The following is a 26,895-nucleotide window of genomic DNA, read 5'->3' as shown; positions in this document are numbered from 1 at the left end:
AGATCATGATAGCCTCGGATCTTTATGTGATCCGAGGCTGTAATGACAACGGATCGTCACTCCCCGGTGACGTCACGGGGAGTGACGATCGGAGCCAAGATTGCGGCTCTTTAATGCCGCCGGCAGCTTTGCCGGCGGCAATCAAAGGGTTAACACCCGCGACGGACATTTGCGACGGACATTTGCTTCATCATGAAGCAAATGCCCGGTGAGTATGAAGAGGGCTCAGCCCGTGAGCCCTCTTCATACTCCCCCATGCGCAGCAAGACGTAAGGGTACGTCTTATTGCGCTATGGGGTTAAAGTACAACTGTAAAGTATAAAAACTTTTGCCTAAATTTTATACTAAGCAAAAATAATCAATTCTCGAATTTACTCAAATTAGCTATCTGCAGGTGTTCAGCAGGTAGCAGAGACCATACCTGGCCCCTACCCCCCCCCCCCCCCCTGCTAGAAGGAATGTGTTAGGTTATGAATAGATTATGACCTTTTCTTTGTCCAGTTAAGTTTAAGAAGATGAGAAGAGAAGAAGGAGCACATGGCTGATAGACACTCTGGAATTCTGAATTCAGAGAGATGATGTCTGGGTCATAGCAGTGGTATTGAAAGCCATGCTACCTTAATGAGCTGTCCCAGGCCAGAGGTGTAGTAATTGATACTTCAATACTACTAGGTAGAGGGTTGGGGTCAAACACACATTATGAGGACCAGATGGTCCATCCGCAACCACTGTCTTGAAGCCATATTTGACTGAAATATTGTCTTAGAGGCAGGAATATTATTTTTACCACTTTTCCTGTAGTCAGTTTTGGCATATGTAGTAAACGGAGACAAGCTTTAGTCAAGCCTCATATAGAGAAGAGAAGATCCAGCTCCCCCATCTCTTTGTAGCAAGCTTTATGAAGCAGCAGCAACATGGCGTCCAAAGGTCATCAGTGAGCAATGTAGTTGTAATCAAGCACTAGGAGAAGACAGAAATCTCTTTGGTGTCTTCAGCAGCATCCCAGTTCGGAAGATATCTACATAGAATGTAATGGGCCGCATGGAACCTGATCCCTCAGTGAGTTGAAAGTCCATTTCTCAGATTTTGCATGTTGTACCATTTGTTTATGCTAAATTTGTTTTATAGATTCCATATGGAAGGTCGTTTGATTTTTCATGCCCAATCGGCCTAGGTAGATCTAATGATTGTATTCAAGCACAAGCTTTCGTACATACTGTGCTACTCAGCTGGCATAAGCAATACTACTAAAGGGCTTTCTAAGCTTGCCCCTCACCCCCACAGTAGGGGATTTGAACTGGATTCACTGATGACTCCTTCAGGCAAACATTACTCTATAACTCTAAGGTCAGAATTCAACCGTTGATAGTAGAGTAGACGGGATCCAAAGATACCTCCGTTTTCACTGGACCCTGAAATACAATACGTACATAGAATTTGAAAAACTAATTTCAAAGTAGAGTGATTCCTTACGGGGGGGGGGGTTGTCATTAGAGATGATCAAACCTGATGTTCGCTTTTGGCTAAGGGGTTCAGGTTCGGCCATACAACCCGTACATGTTGCCGGATTGGCAGTCGAGGGGCCAATCCAACAAATGCCCCCAGCAACTGACCATGGCTTTGTTTGGCCAGAAAAGACCCAAATCCGAACCCCAAATCTATTAAAAATGGCTAAAACCCCAAAACATCACTAAAGGGTTCTTCCAGCACTGATTCTGGCACAGTTGGATTTTTTTTACTTTAACCACAACCATTCCTGGGCAACTAATTAGACTCTCTATGGTTAGTTAGGATGTGTCAGGTTGAATATTCATACCCAGATAGACCCAACAGACTCCTCAAATTGGCATGTTTAAGGATAAGAAGGAATTGCTTGTGTTACCATAGGCGCATTGGTGGCTCTGGCACATATAGTGCATGACGGGTCCTTCCAACTTTCTACATCCTTCTTGTCCTTATTGTCTATCTGCAAGGGTTAGAGTAGAAACAATTAGTTAAAAAACACAAATTTACCAATATAATTTACAGCACCATATTGTATATTTACACCAGACCCATACAACACATCACAGACCACAGTTATATTGAAGAGCACATAAGCCACATAAGACATGTGCTTTGAAGGAACCCCATGAAGGGGAAAGTATTTGTTAGGAAATAACTGCAGTCATAGTGACCATCTATTCTTCATTAGGTCACAGATAATGATGTCATGTTTATTTGTCTAGGTCAATGCTAAGATGGCCAATGCTCAATAATATGATGTCATCACCAACTGTCTAATAGGAAGAGAAGCTATCGAAGAATAATAAGTATAGTTTATTCCCCAATTTCCCCCAAATTCATCCTCTTGTGAGGTTTTCTGCAGCCCAGTGCTGTGTGGGGTATTGTACATATCTCATATCTCACTAGTAATAAGGAAACCCATAGAAATTCTGTTTGGGTCCTCATACAAACCCAAAACACTCCCCCAGTAACACCAGTTGCGTTGATCGAAGGTGTTAACTGTTTAATTCCAGCATGCAAAATCACAGATGGCATTTAAATAGGATAGGTAGGATTCCCAAAATGGCATTGCACAGTACAACAACCATGCAAGTGCCAGCACACAGGCGCAGCATCAATTTAAATGCTGTCAGCAACTTTGCTGGTGATATTTAAAGCAGTTGAAGCCTACCGGCACCGATCACCGGCGGTGCGATGAGCCAAACCAAGACCCAAACATCTGAAGAAGTTTAGGGTCAAATCCCAGCCGGGAACCTCAATCTCCAAATTTCGGGTCTGCCCAACACCATCTACCAATCATCCATTCAGCACACACCACCTTTGTATTGTACGTACTCTTATATTAGGAGACTCTCCTCTTGATTCAATTTCATAATACATGTTCTCTTCGGCCAGCGCTGTATTTTTTGGCTTTGTCTCACTAATGATAGAAAAAGATAAGTCGTTTCTCATGCTCTTAATACAAAACAAATGAATTGTTTTAATGAGTCCCATCCATCTAGATAATCTTTCCATATCTATCTATATCATATCTATATATCTGTCAATCAGTCTGTCTATCTACAGCCCCTTACAAACTAGAAAATGTAATTCGCCCAACCCCTATCACACGTGCAGCGTGTCCTGGCTGAAACGTCGGGCCTGAACGCTGACTGTGAAACCGAACTGACATGCTGATCCTAGGTTAGCACCAGGTTTCAGTAAGCTCCTTGGCGACTGAGCCTTAGTAGCCCACTTTGCAGTAAACTCACGTGGCACAATTAAAAATTCTGAATTAAAACAGTCTCCTGTTCTCTAAAATATTCCCTAGTTTATCATACCAAACAGCCTCGTCTTAGTTATTTTATATAAGTCCCCCCCCCCATGGATTTCTTATGTACAGCCTTTCGTGGCCCCCCCCCCCCCCAGAAGCTCTAGGCCCCGTAACTTGCCCAGGCATGCCTGTATTGGCGCCGGCCCTGTGCTGACCCATCGCCAATGCTAAAGTGTATATTAGACAACTAGAAATCTTACCAGCAATAAAAGTGCATATTTGTCTTCATCTTTTTCGTTACATAGCAGAGAGTAGAGACCAATAATATTACAAAGACAAATACGCCAATCACAATCACTGAATTCTTTCCCGTAGCTATAAAACAAATACATGAGCAATAAATAAAAGGACCTTCTGTAGAGACAAATAAGAAATAATGAAAGACGTCCCTTGTCTAATTGTCTGCCATCCATTTAAAAAGATATAGAACTGAAAGTTTCAATGTGCATTAGCTCTTAATAGCCAACTGGGTGGTAACCTTTCATTTTCTCTGGGGGTGTTTCTGTTTGTGTTACCACCTCATTGGCTAAATCCCACAACGTTTTGAGTCCGTATCTTTTGAGTGGATGGAGGAAACTTGTCATCAGAAATTGACCTAATGAACCACTACCAGCATGTTGTGAAGCAGATTAATGTCAGGACTCGGGTCAGTGAACCCCCTGTACCACCACGGGAGATGGTTCTGAAACCTGGGACCAGGTCTTGCTGCGGCGTGGTGCCATCAGGTCATTCCAAAAGTGCGACTAGCCCGCGGTGGCAGCTAAGGTACAGAATCGCAATCCAGGCTCGAGGTCAGAAACAGGCAGGCAGCAGAGACGCAGAGTCAGGAACAGGAGCAATGTCAGGGTCAGGTCCGAGTCACAACAGGAGATCAATGAAGAATAGGAATGACAACAAGGAACGGGGAACAAACAAGGCTGGTAGACTTTCACTAAAGCAATAATCTCAAAGAGAGTGATGGGAGCCACCAGTTTAAATCACAACCTGGAAGTGGCCAGCACCAATCAGTGGTGCGCTGGCCCTTTAAATCTTAGAGTGCCGATGCGGGCACAGCCTAGCCGGGACGGGAGCATGGAGAGGTAAGTGAGGACTGGGGTGGGCAGCAGCAGCACCACGGAGAGGGGAACAGGTGTGCCTGCGATCCGAGACATGAATTGCAGGGACATCTGTGACAATTAACACCTTTAAAATCTTTTATGGTCCAGGGTGGTGGCATCAAGGAGCATCATGGTCCAGGGTGGTGGAAATGGGTTTTAAGTCATGGAGGTGGAGAGCACAGCATTGAAGTCAAGCTCTCCTCACCTCAGAATAAAGGTGTTCTGGTTAGTGATGTGTATTGATGTTGGACCAGTGAGGAGAGCATTCTAAAGTGAGGAGAGGTTGACTTCCATGTTAAACTCTCCGCCTACTTGACTTTATACAACCAAATTACATGTCACTTCAAAGTTTTATAGATGATGCCACCTCACTGGACTATGAAATAGACATGATCTAGAAGGTGTTCAACTACGTGATGACATACCGGTAGTGGTTTATTAGGTCAATTTCCCATTAAAGTAAAAAGAACACCACATTTATCGGGGGCTCGACGGCCATCATATCAGGTTATTCTTTCATTATTTTCACAGGTAAAAAGTTTTTCACGTAAAGCAGCTTCACAAGAAAAAGTAACATTTTTATGGGTCAACTAGTTTAACTAAACCCCAAATTCTACAACCATTTTATTCTACTGATCGAATTCTTTCATGAATTCCATAACAAACCTCAGCTACAATGTTGTGGTCGAATATGTTTGGGCACATTGTAAGTACAACTTTAGGTGTGACTATAGCAAACTATGTAACTCAAAACATGTGTCAATCCAAATTTTTCTCACATTTGGGGTAGAAGGTAGGGATGAGTGGACCCACTTAAGCTAGGGTTTGGCTGGTCCGAACTTAAAAATCCTGTTTTGGCCCAGGTTCTTGTACTGAATCTGGCCCAGGACTTCATTTAGAGAGGACCGTATGCTGGCATTACCGGCGGAGGGATGAGCGGCGGGACCTGGACCGTCAAAGTTCGGTACAAACCCGAAATTTGCCGTTCAGGTCCGCTCATCCCTAGAAGAGATTTTAAAGTTATGGGGACATTAGAATCCATTATACAAAAAAATAATTTAAGATTGATTAAAATAAAAACAATTAAAACAAAAATATACTTTTAATATCCATAAAACTACCGTTAGAACATAATATCCGTGGATCGATGGTTTTGGAGACTTTAAGGAGAAGGTGGGAAGCAGTGCATGTCCACGTGTGGTTCATTCTTGTATCATCAAGTAGAATGGTCGTATTAGCCACTTCATCGCTGGTGTTCACAACGCTCCAAGCCGTTCTCACATCAGGTTTGTTCACCACACATGTTAAAGAAAAAGTCTTATTCCCGAAAATGGTACAGAGGGTCTGAAGGTCTGGCTGTGAAAATTTACCTAAAATAAATTAAGTCCCTATGTTAATTTACCATGAGATCCCCAGATTACAACAGCTGTATACACTCACCGGCCACTTTATTAGGTACACCTGTCCAACTGCTCGTTAACACCTAATTTCTAATCAGCCAATCACATGGGGGCAACTCAGTGCATTTAGGCATGTAGACATGATCAAGACAATCTCCTGCAGTTCAAACCCAGCATCAGTATGGGAAAGAAAGGTGATTTGAGGCCTTTGAACGTGGCATGGTTGTTGGTGCCAGAAGGGCTGGTCTGAGTATTTCAGAAACTGCTGATCTACTGGGATTTTCACGCACAACCATCTCTTGGGTTTACAGAGAATGGTCCGAAAAAGGAAAAACATCCAGTGAGCGGCAGTTCTGTGGGCGGAAATACCTTGTTGATGCCAGAGGTCAGAGGAGAATGGGCAGACTGGTTCGAGCTGATAGAAAGGCAACAGTGACTCAAATCGCCACCCGTTACAACCAAGGTAGGCAGAAGAGCATCTCTGAACGCACAGTACGTCGAACTTTGAGGCAGATGGGCTACAGCAGCAGAAGACCACACCGGGTGCCACTCCTTTCAGCTATGAACAGGAAACTGAGGCTACAATTTGCACAATCTCATCGAAATTGGACAGTAGAAGATTGGAAAAACGTTGCCTGGTCTGAGGAGTCTCGATTTCTGCTGCGACATTCGGATGGTAGGGTCAAAATTTGGCGTCAACAACATGAATGCATGGATCCATCCTGCCTTGTATCAACGGTTCAGGCTGGTGGTGGGGTGTCATGGTGTGGGGAATATTTTCTTGGCACTCTTTGGGCCCCTTGGTACAACGCCACAGCCTACCTGAGTATTGTTGCTGACCATGTCCATCCCTTTATGACCACAATGTACCCTGTAACATCTGATGGCTACTTTCAGCAGGATAATGCGCCATGTCATGAAGCTGGAATTATCTCAGACTGGTTTCTTGAACATGACAATGAGTTCACTGGACACAAATGGCCTCCACAGTCACCAGATCTCAATCCAATAGAGCATCTTTGGGATGTGGTGGAACGGGAGATTCGCATCATGGATGTGCAGCCGACAAATCTGCGGCAACTGTGTGATGCCATCATGTCAATATAGACCAAAATCTTTGTGGAATGCTTCCAGCACCTTGTTGAATCTATGTCACGAAGAATTGAGGCAGTTACTAGCATGGTGTACCTAATAAAGTGGCCGGTGAGTGTATATATAATTACATACAGAAGATCCCAACTGTACATATAACTTTACATACAGGAGATCCCCAGGTTATACCGGCTGTACATATATCATTATATACAGGAGATCCCCAGGTTATACCGGCTGTACATATATCATTATATACAGGAGATCCCCAGGTTATACCGGCTGTACATATATCATTATATACAGGAGATCCCCAGGTTATACCAGCTGTACATATATCATTATATACAGGAGATGCCCAGGTTATACCGGCTGTACATATATCATTATATACAGGAAATCCCCAGGTTATACCAGCTGTATATATATCAGTATATAAAGGAGATCCCCAGGTTATACCGGCTGTACATATATCATTATATACAGGAGATCCCCAGGTTATACTAGCTGTACATATATCATTATATACAGGAGATCCCCAGGTTATACCAGCTGTACTTATAACATTATATACTGGAAATCCCCAGGTTATACCAGCTGTATATATATATCAGTATATAAAGGAGATCCCCAGGTTATACCGGCTGTACATATATCAGTATATAAAGGAGATCCCCAGGTTATACCGGCTGTACATATATCATTATATACAGGAAATCCCCAGGTTATACCAGCTGTATATATATCAGTATATAAAGGAGATCCCAAGGTTATACCGGCTGTACATATATCATTATATACAGGAGATCCCCAGGTTATAGCAGCTGTACATATATCATTATATATAGGACATCACCAGGTTATACCGGCTGTACATATATCATTATATACAGGAGATCCCCAGGTTATACCAGCTGTACATATATCATTATATACAGGAGATCCCCAGGTTATACCAGCTGTACATATATCATTATATACAGGAGATGCCCAGGTTATACCAGCTGTACATATATCATTATATACAGGAGATCCCCAGGTTATACCGGCTGTACATATATCATTATATACAGGAGATCCCCAGGTTATACCGGCTGTACATATATCATTATATACAGGAGATCACCAGGTTTTTCCAGCTGTACATATATCATTATATACAGGAGATCCCCAGGTTATACCGGCTGTACATATATCATTATATACAGGAGATCCCCAGGTTATACCAGCTGTACATATATCATTATATACAGGAGATGCCCAGGTTTTACCAGCTGTACATATATCATTATATACAGGAGATCCCCAGGTTATACCAGCTGTACATATATCATTATATACAGGAGATGCCCAGGTTATACCAGCTGTACATATATCATTATATACAGGAGATCCCCAGGTTATACCGGCTGTACATATATCATTATATACAGGAGATCCCCAGGTTATACCGGCTGTACATATATCATTATATACAGGAGATCACCAGGTTTTTCCAGCTGTACATATATCATTATATACAGGAGATCCCCAGGTTATACCGGCTGTACATATATCATTATATACAGGAGATCCCCAGGTTATACCAGCTGTACATATATCATTATATACAGGAGATGCCCAGGTTTTACCAGCTGTACATATATCATTATATACAGGAGATCCCCAGGTTATACCAGCTGTACATACATCATTATATACAGGAGATACCCAGGTTATACCGGCTGTACATATATTATTATATACAGGAGATCCCCAGGTTATACCAGCTGTACATATATCATTATATACAGGAGATCCCCAGGTTATACCAGCTGTACATATATCACTATATACAGGAGATCCCCAGGTTATACCGGCTGTACATATATCACTATATACAGGAGATCCCCAGGTTATACCGGCTGTACATATATCACTATATACAGGAGATCCCCAGGTTATACCGGCTGTACATATATCATTATATACAGGAGATCCTCAGGTTATACCAGCTGTACATATATCATTATATACAGGAGATCTCCAGGTTATACCGGCTGTACATATATCATTATATACAGGAGATCCCCAGGATATACCAGCTGTACATATATCATTATATACAGGAGATCCCCAGGTTATACCGGCTGTACATATATCATTATATACAGGAGATCCCCAGGTTATACCGGCTGTACATATATCATTATATACAGGAGATCCCCAGGTTATACTGGCTGTACATATATCATTATATACAGGAGATCCCCAGGTTATACCAGCTGTACATATATCATTATATACAGGAGATGCCCAGGTTTTACCAGCTGTACATATATCACTATATACAGGAGATCCCCAGGTTATACCGGCTGTACATATATCACTATATACAGGAGATCCCCAGGTTATACCGGCTGTACATATATCACTATATACAGGAGATCCCCAGGTTATACCGGCTGTACATATATCATTATATACAGGAGATCCTCAGGTTATACCAGCTGTACATATATCATTATATACAGGAGATCCCCAGGTTATACCGGCTGTACATATATCATTATATACAGGAGATCCGCAGGTTATACCATCTGTACATATATCATTATATACAGGAGATCCCCAGGTTATACCGGCTGTACATATATCATTATATACAGGAGATCCTCAGGTTATACCAGCTGTACATATATCATTATATACAGGAGATCCCCAGGTTATACCAGCTGTACATATATCATTATATACAGGAGATCCCCAGGTTATACCGGCTGTACATATATCATTATATGCAGGAGATCCCCAGGATATACCGGCTGTACATATATTATTATATGCAGGAGATCCCCAGGTTATACCAGCTGTACATATATTATTATATACAGGAGATCCCCAGGTTATACCAGCTGTACATATATCATTATATACAGGAGATCCCCAGGTTATAGCAGCTGTACATATATCATTATATACAGGAGATCCCCAGGCTATAGCGGCTGTACATATATCATTATATACAGGAGATCCCCAGGTTATACCGGCTGTACATATATCATTATATACAGGAGATCCCCAGGTTATACCAGCTGTACATATATCATTATATGCAGGAGATCCCCAGGTTATAGCAGCTGTACATATATCATTATATACAGGAGATCCCCAGGCTATAGCGGCTGTACATATATCATTATATACAGGAGATCCCCAGGTTATACCGGCTGTACATATATCATTATATACAGGAGATCCCCAGGCTATAGCGGCATGTTCTATATCTTTACATACAACATGCCAATCTATTTCAGTCCTCTGTGTATGTATCAGTCCTATCGGGTCTGTTGGCACTTACTGTACACGCTGAGATGATATATCTGAATACAGTCGTCTTCTTTTTTAAAAATATTGGCTGTGAATGTTCCTCCATTCTCCGGGCTTATTTTGGTCATTCCCAGTGAGCCGTCTTTTGTAGAATACAGCTGGTTTCTGTAGTTCCGACTCTTGATATCAATATAATTGTCCGGTTTAGTAGATGCAATGTGGACATTATCAAAAATCCAGGAGATGTCAGAGAATCCTCTCTCATCCACCTGTAGAACCACATCTTCTCCCTCCACAGATGAGATGTTTCGGTTCTCCTTACAGGACGCGTTACAGAAGACGCCTGACAATAGAGACATAATAGAAAGTTATGTCCTTCTGAAACACTGGCTCTTCTCTTTATTTGGTTCAAAACAGTCACGATGAAGATGAGTGGACATGGTTAGTAACTTGAAAGTAGGTCCAGTTTAACCAACTTATTATCTAGATCAGTGATTTTCAACCTTTTTTGAGCCGCGGCACACTTTTTATACTTAGAAAATCCTGGGGCACACCACCAACCAAAATGACACTAAAACAGTCATATTATACATATAGTTAATAATATAGATTCTAAATTTATTTTACTCACTCAGTGTGAAGCCTGGGCCTGTTTCGATAAACACCAAAGGGATATCCTGGCAGCAATGGTGGAAAGACACACACGGAGCTCTTCCTCAACAGTTCTCAGTTTCTCCCTGTTTTTAGTATATGGTGCTGATTATTATGTGGCTCATATACTGCAAAATAAAGGGGTACAAAGAGAAGTACTATGACCATGGCATATGAGCTGGTACTTGTAGTACTCCAGCCTCATGACTATAGTATTTCTCATTTTACATTTCTCATTGTTATATGCAGTATACTGCTGGAGTACTACAAGTACCAGCTCCTATGCTGAGTATTCTGCCAACAGTTCATATACTCAGGCAAAAGCTCATATAGTCAGCATTATTGGTGGGCATTACCTTGGCGGTGGGCAAATGCGAGAGTCTCTTCGCTCTCAGGATGATGCGCCGGCCTCGGTGATGTCATTTTGTCACGCGAGGTTCAAAGCTTGCGCATGTGTTATTGTACACGTCTCCTACATTGTAAGAAGCCGTGACTGCGCATCGCTGCGCATTGCCAGGAAACAAAACACAGGGGGCACCATAGTTTGGGGATATGGTGTGCCCCGACCATGTGTCGCGGCACACTAGTGTGCCACGGCACACAGGTTGAAAATCACTGATCTAGATTGAAGTAAGATGGGTCACACCCAAGATGCCTCATTTACGAGCTATTTTTAAGAGTGGCTTTAGTTCGGTGATATATTTTGCTATCAAGTAATATTTTGCCGGATCCAAGTGTCCTATGATCTTTAAACATATTGGGGCAGATTTACTTACCCGGCCCATTCGCAATCCAGCGGCGCATTCTCTGCGGTGGATTTGGGTCTCACGGCGATTCAGTAAGGCAGTTCCTCCGACGTCCACCAGATGTTGCTGCTGCGCTGAAGTTCCCTGAGGTCCGCTGGAGTGTACCATCCTATACTTGGTGAAGGTAAGTGCATCTCCCGCGACACTTTTTTTTTTTTAAATGCGGTGGTTTCTCCAAATCCGTTGGGTTATCGTTCGGCCACGCCCCCAATTTCCGTTGCGTGCATGCCGGCGCCAATGCACCACAATCCGATCGCGTGCGCCAAAATCAATACAGGGGCAATACAGGGAAAATCGGCGTAAATCGGAGCCCTTAGTAAATTACCCCCATTATGTGGTTTGGGTTTTGAGTGTGGCCATCAACTGCTACCTCACTTCTCTCCTGAAAGCTGTGGTTCAGCACAGTTGTATTGGAATGTTGGCATTATAATGGACCATTACATATGATTAGTCCACTCTGATTTCTACATATAGAGTAAATTACAAAGCCACCTCTGATTGTCATGGCCACCTTGATGATCCTAAAAACCCTTTGAGAACTTCCTTGCACATTTAGACTTTGGACAGATGTATAGCTGGCTTACTGGGTGTTGGACATGAGCTCCTGGAGCTGGATATTGAAGTGGTGCTAACTACCAACTGTGGGTGATCAAAAACCCAACTACACCTGAAGTATGTCCTGGTCTAACTCTCTAAAACCATCTTTCAAGCTTAAGCTGTAGACCAATTGAAGGGTCCCCAGTACTCCAGGACATGAGGTCAATAATACAGAACAGTGGGTTACAAGTACGAGCTGGTGCAGAGTCCACTACCCTATCAGACACTGTTCATTTCCCTAGAATTATTGCCGATTTCCCAGAGAATGTTTGCCCCAAAAAAGTTTGAAAGCCACTTACATTTTATAAGAGACAGGAGCAGGGTAGCGCTGTAGTACGGAGACATTATTCTAGAGCAGATCCTTAGTAAGACGGAAACTGGTGACTGCCTTTTTCCGATAGCACAAATACACTTCCTTTGTGGTAACAGCTTCAGAAGTAAAGCTTATGTTTGCAGTTAATCACCTCATACTGAGCAAGAACTTGTGTTTCTTTCATTTTCTAATAACACTGTTGTCCTCAAGCCCATCCCAGCCTTGGCCAGGTCTACAATTTTGTCCTTGAGATGCAGGTAATGAGTACACAGTAAGAGGTTCTTCTAACAGAACTAACAGAATTCTTGCTGGTTGGTAGGTGCAACTCCTCCAACTCCCGATACAGAAAACATTCCCAAACTCATTACACTTCCACCACTACCATTTACTGACTTATTTACACACTTTGGGTTTCGTTTTTTCCCAGTTTGTCAACAAACATAATGGGGCACATTTACTTACCCGGTCCTGTCGCGATCCCCGATCCGGACGGTCCAACGAAGATGGTCATGAAGATCGTGCGCCCGATATCCTGCACGTGTCGCTTCCCCGCCGAGGTCCGCCGGAGTTCACCTTATTCCTCCCGGTGCTTGTAAGTGCATTGTCTTGCGACAATGCATAAAGCCCGCGCGTTATCCGAATCCGCCAGGTTGTCCGTCAGCCCGCCCCCCGATTTGTGTTGCGTGAAACCCTGCACCAAAATCCGATCGTGTGCGCCAAAAACCTTTTCTAAATGCGGCGCACAACGGAAATCTTTGGGTATTCCAACGAGAGTGCGGACCGCGCACCCTTTCGAATTGTTCCCCATTGGATCCAAATAAATCATCAGTCCAGCCTTTTGATTCTTTCTGCTAATGAGAGGTTTGGTCACTGCAGAGTCGGCTTTCGGGTGACTCTATATCTGGTGCCCTCTACACTATACACAGGCAAATCGCACATAGTACACACTGCACTGCACATAGATGTGCCCCTATGTATAGATCCAAGTTAATATTGTGCAACAAATTGGGACCCCAAAATGAAACTACCATTAAGTATGCCTCTGCGGAAAGATGAAACTGCCAAGCCTATGCTTCCTTATAAGGCTTTTGTAACCAACTTGTCTGTTGTAAACATCAAGCTACATCAATTATTGTATTTCCTGTGTCCGGTGTGTTGCTCCTATCCTGATGTGGAACCATTAGTACATCTTTTTATCTCTTACCAGCTCCAATGTGTGGTCTTATATTACTGCCATCATTAGAACTATAGTGCCTAACCTCAACAACTCCGTAACATGTCAACCATTTTATGGGCATATATTGCCATCTCATTGTGACTAATAGTTAAATTGTACATCCATCAATAGTGAAGCTCAGGTATCAGGTAGATATTGATCATTTTGGGATATTTCCCGATCACCTGCTAACAAAAGCCGTGGTCTCGAGTCTGCAGCAGCGTCTTTCGATGTTTCTGCAGTTTCTTCTGCTCCTGCGCTAATTGCAGGAGCAGGACCAGGTCTCCAGCTGTTACCACTTCTGCCTGCTCCTCTTCGATGCATAGCACTATAGAGTGAATGAAGAGGTTAATTAAAACTGCTGGGTTTTCGTCAGACATTTCCCCCCACAGGGGGTCGTTTACCTTTGTAACTGAGATTCCTATAGACACCTCAGTTCGAGACAAAAACTAGAAAGTGTAAAAAAAATAAAAATGTAAAAAATAAAGACTTCATTAAAAACTATAAATAAGAAGATCTTATGCCTAAATGGTTCATTTCAATGGCTGCAATATTAAAATTAACTTGCATTGCCCTCCGTCCAAATATTCTGCTGTATGGAACATTGTTAGAAAGCTCTGTGACCAGATTGACAACATCGAAGATCTTTTTTCCATCGGCAACATCTACCCCAAGTATGTATCTGATCACATGAAATCACAGGAAAACATGCAAAGTTTTCCAGGATGGGATGAGGAAAACCACGCCTCTTTTAGCTCCCTTGTAAGGCAGGTCCCTTGACATCAAGCATGAACTTGAGGAAGACTTATGACATGATGCGGGATTAAAACTAAAAAAGTATATCTATTCCAGAAAAAACTGACTCCCAACTGTAGACAATGCTGTTTCAGCCTGTCCCATCATGTACTAAGGCTTCCTGAGGGTCATGCTTGATGTCAAGGGAGATGCCTTACAAGGTAACTAAAAGAGGCATGGTTTTTCTTATAAAATCCTGGAAAACTTTGCAGATTTGCACATTGAAATCACAGCAGCCTCCATGGAGGATGGGGAGAAGTAGAAATTAATGGAGGCTGCTGTAATTTCATGTGATCATATACATACATGGGGTAGACATTGCAGATGTAATAGGACCTTGAATTATGTCCCTCCAGTCACATGAGAAGAGGCAAGGGACATGGGAAGGAGTAGATGGGAGTGGCTGCCTCAGCAGGACACACCTAGTTTGATGCCAGGTAATATAACATAAAGTTGATTTCTGGGGATGTAACGGAAACTATTATTAGCTAAAAGAAGGGTGGCACTTAGTTCATAGTGCTCTATGGGAACCTGTCACTAGCTGTATTTATAAAAATGTGGTGACATGTCCTATCCTGGACATAACCTGTGGGCTGAGTGTATTCCATATGGGATCCCCTGTTAAACAAAATCATCACATTCAAACGAGCACTGTTCCTCTTCACAAGCTACCAAGCGCAGCACAAAATATTTCATAGTGGCTGTGCATGGTATTGCAGCTCATCATAATCCGTATGAATAGAACTGAGCTGCACGTTGGCCATGGGATCCAAGGACATCATGTCAAACACCTAGAAAGAGAATCCTTTGCTCACTGAAAAGCTGCAACTGCTCAAAAACTGAAAAGACCTTGTATCCTCCTATACCCCTTTAACTCTTAAAAAACAATACTGTCATGTGGTTTTTCAAAATCTTGCCACTTTTCTGTCCCAGCAGTGTATTATAATATATGTGGAAATTGTATACTAAGAAGGACCTTCACCTATTCCTGCTCTCAATACACATGTACACAAGAAGGTCCTCCAAAGGTCCTGACACCACAGATAGAAAGCAGGCAGAAGGGACGTGTCCACCATTCTCCAAGAAGCTGATTCCAGACTTGTAGGGGCAATAATATTCATACAGCTCGGAGCCAATGGCAGTCTTAGTCCGCCCCTGTCAAACCATGAGCAGATCTATAGTAGTTTGACAGTGTTGTGTCTTGACATCTTGATTATATGAGAGGCTTTAGATGATCCGAATGATGATCCACCTAAGGATTAATGCTGGGAAGACCAAGGAGATGGTGGTGGACCATGGGTTATCCAGGGGACAGACATTGAGGCAGTGAAGTCCTATAAGTACTTGGGTGTCCTCCTTATCAATAAACTGCAGTGGGCAGAGAACATAATTGCACTTCACGGGATGGGTCAGAGCCGGCTATACCTGCTGAGGAGGCTGATGGCATAGGGCAGTGATGGCGAACCTATGGCACGGGTGCCAGAGGTGGCACTCAGAGCCCTTTCTGTGGGCACTCAGGTCATCTGCCTAGGACAGTGTTCACCAAATAGAGCCAAGTCCACCAAATCTTCTGACTGCCCCAGGCAACTTAAGAGATGCTACTCTATTTTAAAGCGACAATTCATTGGCTATTTGGAACTGCGAGAAAAGTGAGAAGGTTTTTGACAGACCTGCATCGTCTTTGGAGGTCCTCCTGCTGGACTCACCATTCTTCCTCTACAGAGAGACCCTGGAGAGAAGCTACAATGATTTGCCCTCTAAGTCTAAATTTGCCCTCCTTCTTTCAAGTGTATTGGTGGCCGATACAATTGAAAGACGTGGAAGAACAGGAAGCAATAAGTTACTGTATAAAATTCCATGCTGGCACTTCACAGTAAATAAGTGGATTTTGATTGTAGTTCGGGCACTCGGTCTCTAAAAGGTTCGCCATCATTGGCATAGGGAGTGCAGGGGGCTCTTCTTAAGACCTAGTGGCAGCAGCCATCTTCTTTGGTGTAGTCTCAGCTAGGGAGAGGAGCAGGCTGGACAACCTGATTAGGATAGTCAGCTCTGTCCTGGGGGGTCCTCCTGACTCATTGCAGGTGGTAGCTGAGAGGAGAGAATAGCCCCCTCCCATGCATGAGACATTGGGGGGCACCTTCAGTGACCGACTGCTTCACCACAAGTGTAAGATAGAATGTTATCGGAAGTCATTCCTCCCCGTTGTGATCAGGCTGTTCAACAAAAAAGGCCCAAACGTAAGTCATCTGTGCCCCCCCCCACCTAACCAGTCCCTGCAGGTCCCATCCACAGACCGAATACCAAACTGCCGATCATTGCTCGTCTTCTTTTTGTTCATTGTTCCCTAATATTATTATTCTGTCATGGTTTGTCCTGTCCTCTCTGTCCTCTCTCTGCTGCTGTAACTCTGTGAATTTCCCCAATGTGGGACTAACAAAGGATTATCTTATCTTAATATACTATAGACACGGATAAGTAGTCAACAAGAATGGACCAGGCTCTGGTTATTCCAACTCATGAGAAAAATAAAATTATTTTTATTATTATTATCTATCTTTATAGAGCAGCATTAATTCCATGATTCTATAAGAGGTTCACATACAGTACATTAGAAGAGGAAACATGAGAGTACAAAAGGGAGAAAACCACATTGGATGGAGGACCCTGCAGTGAGGGCTCACATTTTCTACAGTTTCAGGCTCCTTTTATGTAGTTTTTTTAAAGGGGTTTTCTAAATTAAGACTATACTTATCTATAGGATTGTGGCTGGTGGAGGTGTGACATCTAGCACCCCAACTCTCAGCTGTTTTACACTACGGATGGAGTTGTAAGCACAGTTACGAACCTTCCAGCTCCCTGTAGGAGATGCTCATGAACGTCTTCGAGATGGTTAGCAGCAAAATTACAAACAGAGACGAAAATTTTAGCAGCACAAAGGTTTTACACCACTTTTGTTTGATTTGGTTAATGATGGGGGAGGGGTGGTTGATCTTTTGAACTTTACAAATTAGTTAATATCTTCAGAAATAAAAAAGCACAAACAAAAATTTGAGCAGCACAAACCAGCACAAACATAGCAGAATTATTTGGCACCAGTTTTGTTTGATTTGGGTAATGTGTAGGGGCTGGTTGACCTCTCATGACCTCTAGGAAGTTTTATTGATATATTAAAAACGATAGTGGCACAAATGGAAATTTCTGTTGCACAAATGAAGCACAAATGTTTGACACCAATGTTGTTAGATTTGAACAAGGTGGGGGGGGGGCATCTTCATTTAGGTATAGTTTTGGGCTAAAAACAATTTTACAGTAGGGCTGGAAGCAGCATCAGGGCCATTGTCTTCAATTAAAACCTGCAATGGAAAGAAATATCCACAACATAAGAACTATAATAAAGTAAAATCACAATATTCCACAATATCAGCCATGGCATAATATCAGAGCTGGTGATCTGGTGCTGGCTTCATGCCTTAAAGCAGCAGTTCTCAACCTGTGGGTCGCAAACCCTTTGAGGGTTGAATGGTCCTTCATGAGTGTTGCCTAATCAATATGTGTTTTGTGATGGTCTTAGGAACTGAGACACTGCAGGTAAAAGTGCCGACTCCAACCTCTCCAACCTCCACCTCTGTGTGGATTCCGAGCAGGCGCTGTGTAATGAAGCATCCACCTTCGTCGGGTGAAGAGGCCTATGGTCAGATATGACCTGGTGCAGGCGGATGCATGATATTATCAAGCGTCACCTTTGTTTCAGCTCAGGCATCATAGGGAGGAAGCTGGCTACTGGGGAATCATTGTGACTGTTGGCTACTGTGGGTGTCACTGTGACTGCTGGCTACTGGGGGTGTCACTGTGACTGTTTGATACTGGGGTCATCATTGTGACTGCTAGCTACTGGGGGCAATCATTTGACTGCTGGCTGCTGTGGGCATCCCGTGAATGCTGGATACTGTGGACATCACTGTGACTTCTGGCTACTGGGGGCGTCACTGTGACTGATGGTTACTGAAGGCATTCCTTTTACTGCTGGATACTATGGGCATTACTGTGACTTCTGGCTACTGGGGGTGTCACTGTGACTACTAGCTACTTGGGGCATCACTGCAACTGTTGGATACTGGGGGCATTTCTTTGACTGTTGGATACTGGGGGCATTTCTTTGACTGTTGGATACTGGGGGCATTTCTTTGACTGCCGGATACTGGGGGTTCCCTGTTTTGTTCTTAGATTTGTTATTATGTTTACAAAGGAATTCAATTTTAAAGCCCCATGCACACAAATCTGAAATTCTCTTCATACAGGTGCAGTTTGTTAACAACATGTAATTGAAAAAATCTCTATATAATGCAGATAAATTAAATAAAATGTGAATGTCCAATTGGAAATATCTCTTTAATAAAAATGTATACATTTTGTGTCCATGGAATATATCAATGGTTTCAGATTTTGTGGATATCATAATGTCTTACCTGAGTCTTCATGTAATAATCAGAGCCCTAGCTCCTTTAAGAACATCATTATGGCAATGATTGGAATCCAGATTGGGCCAAACGAGCTTCCCGATCCTGTGTGAAAAGCGGGACTGATGAGTTTATGTAGAATAAAACAACAACAATTTAGGTTAGTAATATTTTACTGTTTGGCTGGTTTCACACATGTAAAGACAACGAAACCAAACCTTCAAAAGCAAGGATCCAAACAAACCTGCCAAATCGGCCTTAACGTCGTGGTGCAGCAGGGAGGTGTGGCTAAGCTCTCTCTATACACGGCGGGTGTCAGATGTACAACACATCTGACACCCATATGTAACTGCTGCCACCGATTGCAGCTTTTAACCTAACCAAGCCCAACCACAGCACTTAACAGCGCTGCTTGGGGGTACCACCATCTTGGATGGCCAATTGGCGCCCCTCCACACCATGACTCGTAGTCTAGCCGTGGATAGTGATATCTAATAGTCTACCGATGAGAGATCAGCAGTGAAATTAGTATATACTGCCATACAGTAGCATATTCTATGAGCAATCAGACCCTCCAGGGTTGAAGTGCCCTCGAGAGTCTGAAAAAGTGGTAAAATAAAAAAAAAGATTTAAAACAAAAGTTTATTTAAAAAAAACACATAAAATGAAATAGTAAAAATCATAAACATGTTAGATATCGGCACATCCCAAAATGCCTGATCTATCAAAATTTTAAAAAAGATTATTCCCCCCCGTGAACACCGTTACAGAAAATAGCGCCAAAATGTCCGAATCTCCACTTTATTGCCATTTGGAGCGCTCAATGAAAGCAGTAAAAACACAGCCCACAACAAAAAAACCAAGCTTTTTTTGTACATTTCACTGTACTTGGAATTTTTTTCAAACTTTCCAGTACATTGCATGGAATATAAAATATACAAATGGTCCTGCACACACACACATACTTATACAGAAAATATATAGCTTTTCTAATGAGAGGAGTTAAAAAACGCAGAAACAAAAAACTGAAAAATCCAAAAAGGGTTAAAGGGGCTGTACCATCTTTTACTTTGGAGATGCCCCAGGATTGTGCTCTACAATTTTCAACAGCCCCATATTATTGGATGGCGCAGATAGATGCTTGAGCTGCCGTTCCAACAAATAGTGAGAACTGGACCGCCAGTCTTCGTGATCGGTGTGAGGCTCGTGAGCCAGTGTTTAAGAGGTTCTCATGGTACAACCCAGTATGTACAGTCTCAAAATTTCAGTTTCTTAAGGCAAAATATGCAAAAAGTATTTTCGTATGTTAGTGCCCTTCCTCTCATGAACATGAGGGGGGGCTAACTGAACGAGGAGGCGGAGAACATGAGGGGGGCTATCTGAATGAGGAGGGGGAGAACATGAGGGGGTGCTAACCGAATGAGGAGGGGGGCAAACATGAGGGGGGCTAACTGAATGAGGAGGGGGGAGAACATGAGGGGGCTAACTGAATGAGGAGGGGGGAGAACATGAGGGGGGAGAACATGAGGGGGGAGAACATGAAGGGGGAGCACTGAATGAGGGGGGAGAACATGAAGGGGGAGCACTGAATGAGGGGGGGCATGAGAGAGGGGGGGCATGAGAGAGGGGGGAATGAGAGGGGGGGCATGAGAGAGGGGGGAATGAGAGGGGGGCATGAGAGAGGGGGGAATGAGAGGGGGGGCATGAGAGAGGGGGGAATGAGAGAGGGGGGCATGAGGGGGAATAACTGAATGAGGAGGGGGAGAACAAGAGGGGGTAGCACTGAATGAGGGGGTTATGAGAGGGGAGAACATGAGGGGGTCTAACTGAATGAGGAGGGGGAAAACAGGAGGGGGGAGCACTGAATGAGGGGGGTATGAGAGGGGAAAACATGAGGGGGCTAACTGAATGAGGAGGGGGGAGAACATCAGGGGGGAGCACTGAATGAGGAGGGGGGAGAACATGAGGGGGGGTAACTGAATGAGGAGGAGGGAGAACATGAGGAGGGATAACTGAATGAGGAGGGGGGAGAACATGAGGGGGGATAACTGAATGAGGAGGGGGGAACATGAGGGGGATAACTGAATGAGGAGGGGGGAACATGAGGGGGGATAACTGAATGAAGAGGGTGAACACCATGAGGGGGGAGTAACTTAATGTGGAGGGGGAAAACATGCTAGCCGTATGTGCAGGTTTGCTTATGTTTACCATGGCAATTACCTTTAAGAAAGAAAAGGAAAAACGATGCCCAAAATCACATGCTTCACGGGCTGTTACACTGTGTGAGATCACAGCAGACAGCGGGAGGGAAGGAGTGAATGAGGGAGGTAGGGAGTGGATGAGGGAGGGAAGGAGTGAATGATGGAGGGAAGGAGTGAATGAGGGAGGGAAGGAGTAAATGAGGGAGGGAAGGAGTGAATGAGGGAGGGAAGGAGTGAATGAGGGAGGGAAGGAGTGAATGAGGGAGGGAAGGAGTGAATGAGGGAGGGAAGGAGTGAATGAGGGAGGGAAGGAGTAAATGAGGGAGGGAAGGAGTGAATGAGGGAGGGAAGGAGTGAATGAGGGAGGGAAGGAGTGAATGAGGGAGGGAAGGAGTGAATGAGGGAGGGAAGGAGTAAATGAGGGAGGGAAGTAGTGAATGAGGGAGGGAAGGAGTGAATGAGGGAGGGAAGGAGTGAATGAGGGAGGGATGGAGTGAATGAGGGAGGGAAGGAGTGAATGAGGGAGGGATGGAGTGAATGAGGGAGGGATGGTGGGAATGAGGGAGGGAAGGAGTGAATGAGGGGGGGAAGAAGTGAATGAGGGGGGGAAGAAGTGAATGAGGGAACAAGGGAGACAGTGTGAAGCTACAGCAGGAAGCCATTAATAACAAATATAAGAGGATAACCACAGTCTTGGTGCCTGGATCTATGTGTTAGGTCCCTGGTAGAGATTTTTTTTTAAGTTTGGGGATCCCCTTGGCCAATCACAGCCATGGCTAGCAGGTAGGGATGGCAATTTGCTTGATTGGCTGCACGCCCACATGTCTGGGTGGTGCGGAACATCTTTTCTCCCCTCCCTGTTGTGAACAGGTTCACTCCCTTTGTCCTACAAATTCTCTGGCTTTTACCAACTACCTTAAAAGTAGGACTGTTCGCCGTTTTCAGGGATTTCACGACTTGGACAAGTATTTAACAGGGGTTTGCACTGGGATTGTGTGGCACACGATCAAATTTTGGCACAGCTGCACTGCTTCCATGCGACAGAAATCTGGGGGCGGTGCCGTTGGACGATCCAACGGATTCGAACTGAGCGTGGGAGTTAACTTTCAAACTATGGCGCAAGCCCAAGCACTTACATGCACCAGGAAGAAGAAGGTGAACTTTCTCAGACCTGAGCGGGGAAGCGGCACATGCAGGATATTGGGCACACCATCTTAGTGAATGGCGGCACAGAATATTACGCCGGACAATGCACCTTTGGGGAACTCCGCGGACGGGTAAGTAAATGTGCCCCATTGTGTGTGTGAGAACATAAAGGAGGTCCCTACAATGAAGAGCAGAGGAGGAGGTAAGCGGAGTCAGGGAGAGCTTGACTTCAGAGTGGAGCTTCCCATTTCATTTACTTTATACAGGGGAAGAAAATAGGGATTAAAAATGTATTTTTTACACACCGCCTCAATGCAAACACATGACCTGCTGGATTATTGACACTGCTGAGCACGACAATGTTTCCACTCAACATCTTTACAATCACTTAATTACCTCTCGGGCAGGAAGTCCACGGCCTGATGGATTTGGAGACCTTCATGACAGGGTTCTCGGCACTACAGGTGTAGGTACTATTGGGGACAATATCGTGCAATTTAAGAGTAACATTTCGGGCGATGGTGTGATTAGTCTGGTTACTCCAGAAGATTTCCACGTGGGGTTTGTTCACATTACAGGTCACACTGCAGCTCTCGTCATCATGTTTCTTAGATTTAATTGTTATGTCCTTTATAAATAATTTTGCTGCAGAGAATAAAAGGAACATATAACTAAAAGGAGTATAAAGGTCCTTCAAACTTTGTTTCTTATTCATCTCTCTCGCTTCTTTCCATTCCCTACCCTCAGGGTCAGCTCACGTTTCAGTAGGCCTTTCAGTGACAGAGCGTGGCAACATTGAAAATTTAGAAACTAAAACAGTCTCCTGTTCCCTAAAATATTCCTTAGTTTATTATCCAAAATATATACAGCCCTCTCATGGTTATTTTATATGAGCCCCCCTCCCATATGGATTCCTTAGATACAGCCCCCCTCACCCTAATGGATTCCTTACACACAGCCTGATGTGGGCCCCCCAGCAGCTCTGGGCCCTGGCAGTAGCCCAGGTATGCCCAGTGCTGGCGCCGGCCCTGCCTACCCTCAGACTCTCATTCCACTACCAGCGGCCTTCCCATCCTTCCCCCTCTTTCCATTCACTCTCCCTTCTCCTTCCACCTTATGTTCACTCCCTCTTCTCTTTTATTCTCTCTGACCCTTCTTAATTATCTTTCCATCTTCTCCTTTCTATATAATCTCCATTTATTTTCCATCTTCCATCCATTCTCTCTCTCCCGTCCCTCTTTCCATTCTCTTTTATCCTTCACTCTCTAACTCCTTTGCATCTCTTTTCTCCTCCTCATTTCCCCTCTACTAAATTTTAGCAGAGTGAGACCCAAATCACCAGAGTTTGACTCAACCCGCCCTTAGTTGATGCAAAGTCGCCAGTGGCATTCAAATAACTGTGGCTTCGAGCACCGCCATTACTATGCCGGTGTAGCCCATTTTTGATAGGATGGTCGCTTCTTGATCATCATTGGGAGTGATAACCCTCACCATAATGGTGGCGTGTGGGCGCAATAATTTAAGTGCCGATGGGGACTTTGCCATTGCATTCCAAGAAGTTAACTAGTACGATCGGTGCCAGCACTAATCGCAGACATCATTGATGGGATTTCAGATCCAGTACCCAGTCTCATCACTACTCTCTACTCTCTTTCCTCTTTTTTTTTTTCCTTATCCACCTAAAAATAAACAACTTACGGTAAACTTTGATGCTGAAGTGCTGGTCACACTCCTCGTCCTTCTCCTTTATCACATTTGCCGAATACTCTCCTTGGTCCTCCATGCACACCTGGATAATCTTCAGTGATCCTTTAACCGAATTTTGTAACCGTTTTTTCAGTTTCCGATACTTAACATCTAATGGCTGGCCTGGTTTGCTTGTGGCAATATGAGACGATCCGGATAACCAAGATATCTCTCTTACGTCAATCTCATTTATCTGTAGAGTAACATCTTCTCCCTCAACTGCAGCAATATAAATCTCTTCAGAGCAGATCTGTCTACACCGCGCTGTGGGCAAAAAACAAGAGGCAAATCTAAGACAGTCAATATAAAGTATTACTAGCACATGAGCGGTCAACGGGGGTACTCAATGGGGGCAGAACATCTGATGTTAGCAATGTTGCCACTCGATATGTGCATAACTCTCTATGGCTACATGCACACCAGAGAGACAGGTCACATCCGTATTTCATACAGCAGTCTCATGTTTCAATGTTGCTGCTTGTGCCTTCCTATAGAAGTTTATGGAGCAACGGCACATGGGTGTCATTCATGTGCCGTCCAACTTTGCGGATCACTTAGTTGATAACATAAAATTAAGTGACTAGAACAAACCAATGATTCATTTACCAGCCTTGTGTATTTTATATGAAGTGTAAGTACATTCGACAAAAGGGTAACACACACAGATAGTATTTGCGTCTATACAGGAAACATGTAGGAGTAAGCAGGACACCTATGGAGGACAAATACAGGGAATGGATCCATAGTATACCACTGTATAAAACTACATCCAGTATACATGTAGCCAATGGCCCCATGTACACGACCATATGTGAGCCAGTGATCCATAATTTGGGTCCAGATCATGGCCACCATAGATATCTATGGCACTCGGTCACAGTGTGGTGAGCACATGATGTCTCCCTACACCATGACCGGCCCAGGCAGCCACGCCGAGAAGGTAAAATACTCACCACATTGATGATATAGAGAAATTGTGTAGACTATGTGGAGAACATGCAGGAGGTTCATTATCTCTGAAGGGATCTCCGAAAAAGTAACGTATGTTCTGCTTTACCATATGTAACACCTACACAAAGGTGTCACATCCCACGCTCATTTCCTGTAACGTTGTAAAGATCCTCAACATCACATATAGGTTGTATAACTATAAGATCAGCCAGGTCCGACATTAAGGACCCTATCAGTACCAAACTGTCAGAACAAGAAGTCCATTCTCAATGACCATAACTTACCTGGATTCCACAATGAGTGCTGTTTCTGGGGCTTCTTGATTCCTCTGGCAGGTTGTGTGGGCAGCACAACTATAGGCACAAAAGGTGGAAAAGGGGGAACGACTGGGTCCGTTTCAATACTAGAAAATTATATACAAAAAAGGTCCTCAAAGACCCATTTGTCTAAAACGTAACATTTATTTAAACTAGTAATAAAATATATTATAATGGTGCTAATGACGCAACACTTATGGTGAACTACACTTAAATTTAAAAATCTACAAGTAGGACTTATTTATTTATGAGCAGTCACCGATAGAGGACAACTGTAGATTCCATTTCAGCACTATAGATAGAAGTAACCACCAGTAGGGGATATTTAAAGGGAACCTGTCACCAGGAGAGCCATTTTTAGCTCTCCCCCAGTCCCCACAGAGCATAGTACATACACTGCCAAAGTGTTTTTTTTTATTAAAAATTGGTTTTACAGAAAAAAAGATATGTTATATTGTACCTTTCATTAGCATGTGCTTTGTGACTAGGCAGTTGCCTTTTGGGAGGGTCTGGAAAGGAGCAGTTTCCCCCCCACCCTTGGGGAACAGCTTCTCCATGTGACCTTTTCAAATATATATAACACATATTTAGTAACATAAATAAATTGAAAAAGAATATGAACTATATGAAACAATATAGTCTTTATTAGTACATATACAAAGATATAAAAGTGGCACAACAATGGAATATATTAAAAACAAGGAAGCAATGCATGTAAACATAGAATAGATAGTGTAAGACAAGTGTAAATCAGAGGTAGAAAGGTAATAGAGACATCGGCTGACAGACAAGTATTAGTAAATAGCACAGACTACTTGTGCAACAACGCAGAATTCAAGCCTAAGCCATAGTTACCATACCACGAATATGAACATGCACTGTCCGACCCCGACACGTGTTTCGCATAAGGCTTTTTCAAGGGGAGTATCTGGGACTGAAGGAGATAGGTATATATGGAGAGGATCAACCAATGAGGTAGCGTTTTCTAAGATGACATGACTCTAGTGGGAGGTGTTGGGGCCTACAGCTCCAATAAAAAACGTTCCTGTTGCAGCACATGCCGGACACATCGGGACCCCAGGTGTTTGGCCGGAACTAAGAGTCACCGCGTTCACATTGCGTGATATCGCGAGACCCAATGAGATCGCGATAGTATGACATCACCGGACTGTGGGCCGGCGCATGCGCCACCCGGCCGGACGGCCAGACAGAGAGGAGAACAGTGCACAGGCGCACAATCACGAAATCATACGGAGATCGACTAGCAGCGTAAGTAAGGGAGTTTAACTCCTTCAAGTAAGTGGATTGCAAAATGTGTGTAGTAGCATATCAATAATATGCAGAGTGCTAGTGCTCATAACAATATTCCAGAAAGGGGGAACAATATATGAGGTAGTCAATGATACAAAAAGTGCTAGTGCTGGGAGAAATTTACAAAGAACGGACAATTCAATAGGTAACCATATTAAATACATTAATGAG

General features: G+C 43.5%; 2 protein-coding genes across 2 annotated transcripts; both read right to left on the bottom strand.

Moving 5' to 3' along the window:
- Positions 1 to 788: 788 nt before the first annotated feature.
- LOC140069323 (uncharacterized) lies at positions 789 to 12,727 on the bottom strand. The gene is made up of 7 exons (XM_072114875.1): positions 12,571 to 12,727; positions 10,249 to 10,560; positions 5,538 to 5,786; positions 3,520 to 3,634; positions 2,842 to 2,926; positions 1,883 to 1,966; positions 789 to 1,412 (listed from the first exon to the last, which is right to left on the bottom strand). Exons 1-7 carry the CDS (start codon positions 12,614 to 12,616, stop codon positions 1,356 to 1,358), a joined length of 948 nt encoding a protein of 315 aa, XP_071970976.1. The 5' UTR covers positions 12,617 to 12,727; the 3' UTR covers positions 789 to 1,355.
- A 4,435-nt stretch (positions 12,728 to 17,162) lies between these two features.
- On the bottom strand, positions 17,163 to 25,165 carry LOC140068665 (SLAM family member 5-like). The gene is made up of 5 exons (XM_072114048.1): positions 25,099 to 25,165; positions 24,098 to 24,409; positions 22,796 to 23,044; positions 19,062 to 19,157; positions 17,163 to 17,948 (listed from the first exon to the last, which is right to left on the bottom strand). The coding sequence occupies exons 1-4, from the start codon at positions 25,154 to 25,156 to the stop codon at positions 19,081 to 19,083; spliced, it is 696 nt and encodes a 231-aa protein (XP_071970149.1). The 5' UTR covers positions 25,157 to 25,165; the 3' UTR covers positions 17,163 to 17,948; positions 19,062 to 19,080.
- Positions 25,166 to 26,895: the final 1,730 nt, after the last annotated feature.

This window comes from Engystomops pustulosus, chromosome 7, assembly GCF_040894005.1.
Source record: "Engystomops pustulosus chromosome 7, aEngPut4.maternal, whole genome shotgun sequence".
NCBI lineage: Eukaryota > Metazoa > Chordata > Amphibia > Anura > Leptodactylidae > Engystomops > Engystomops pustulosus.
This window is presented reverse-complemented; position numbering and strand designations above follow the sequence as displayed.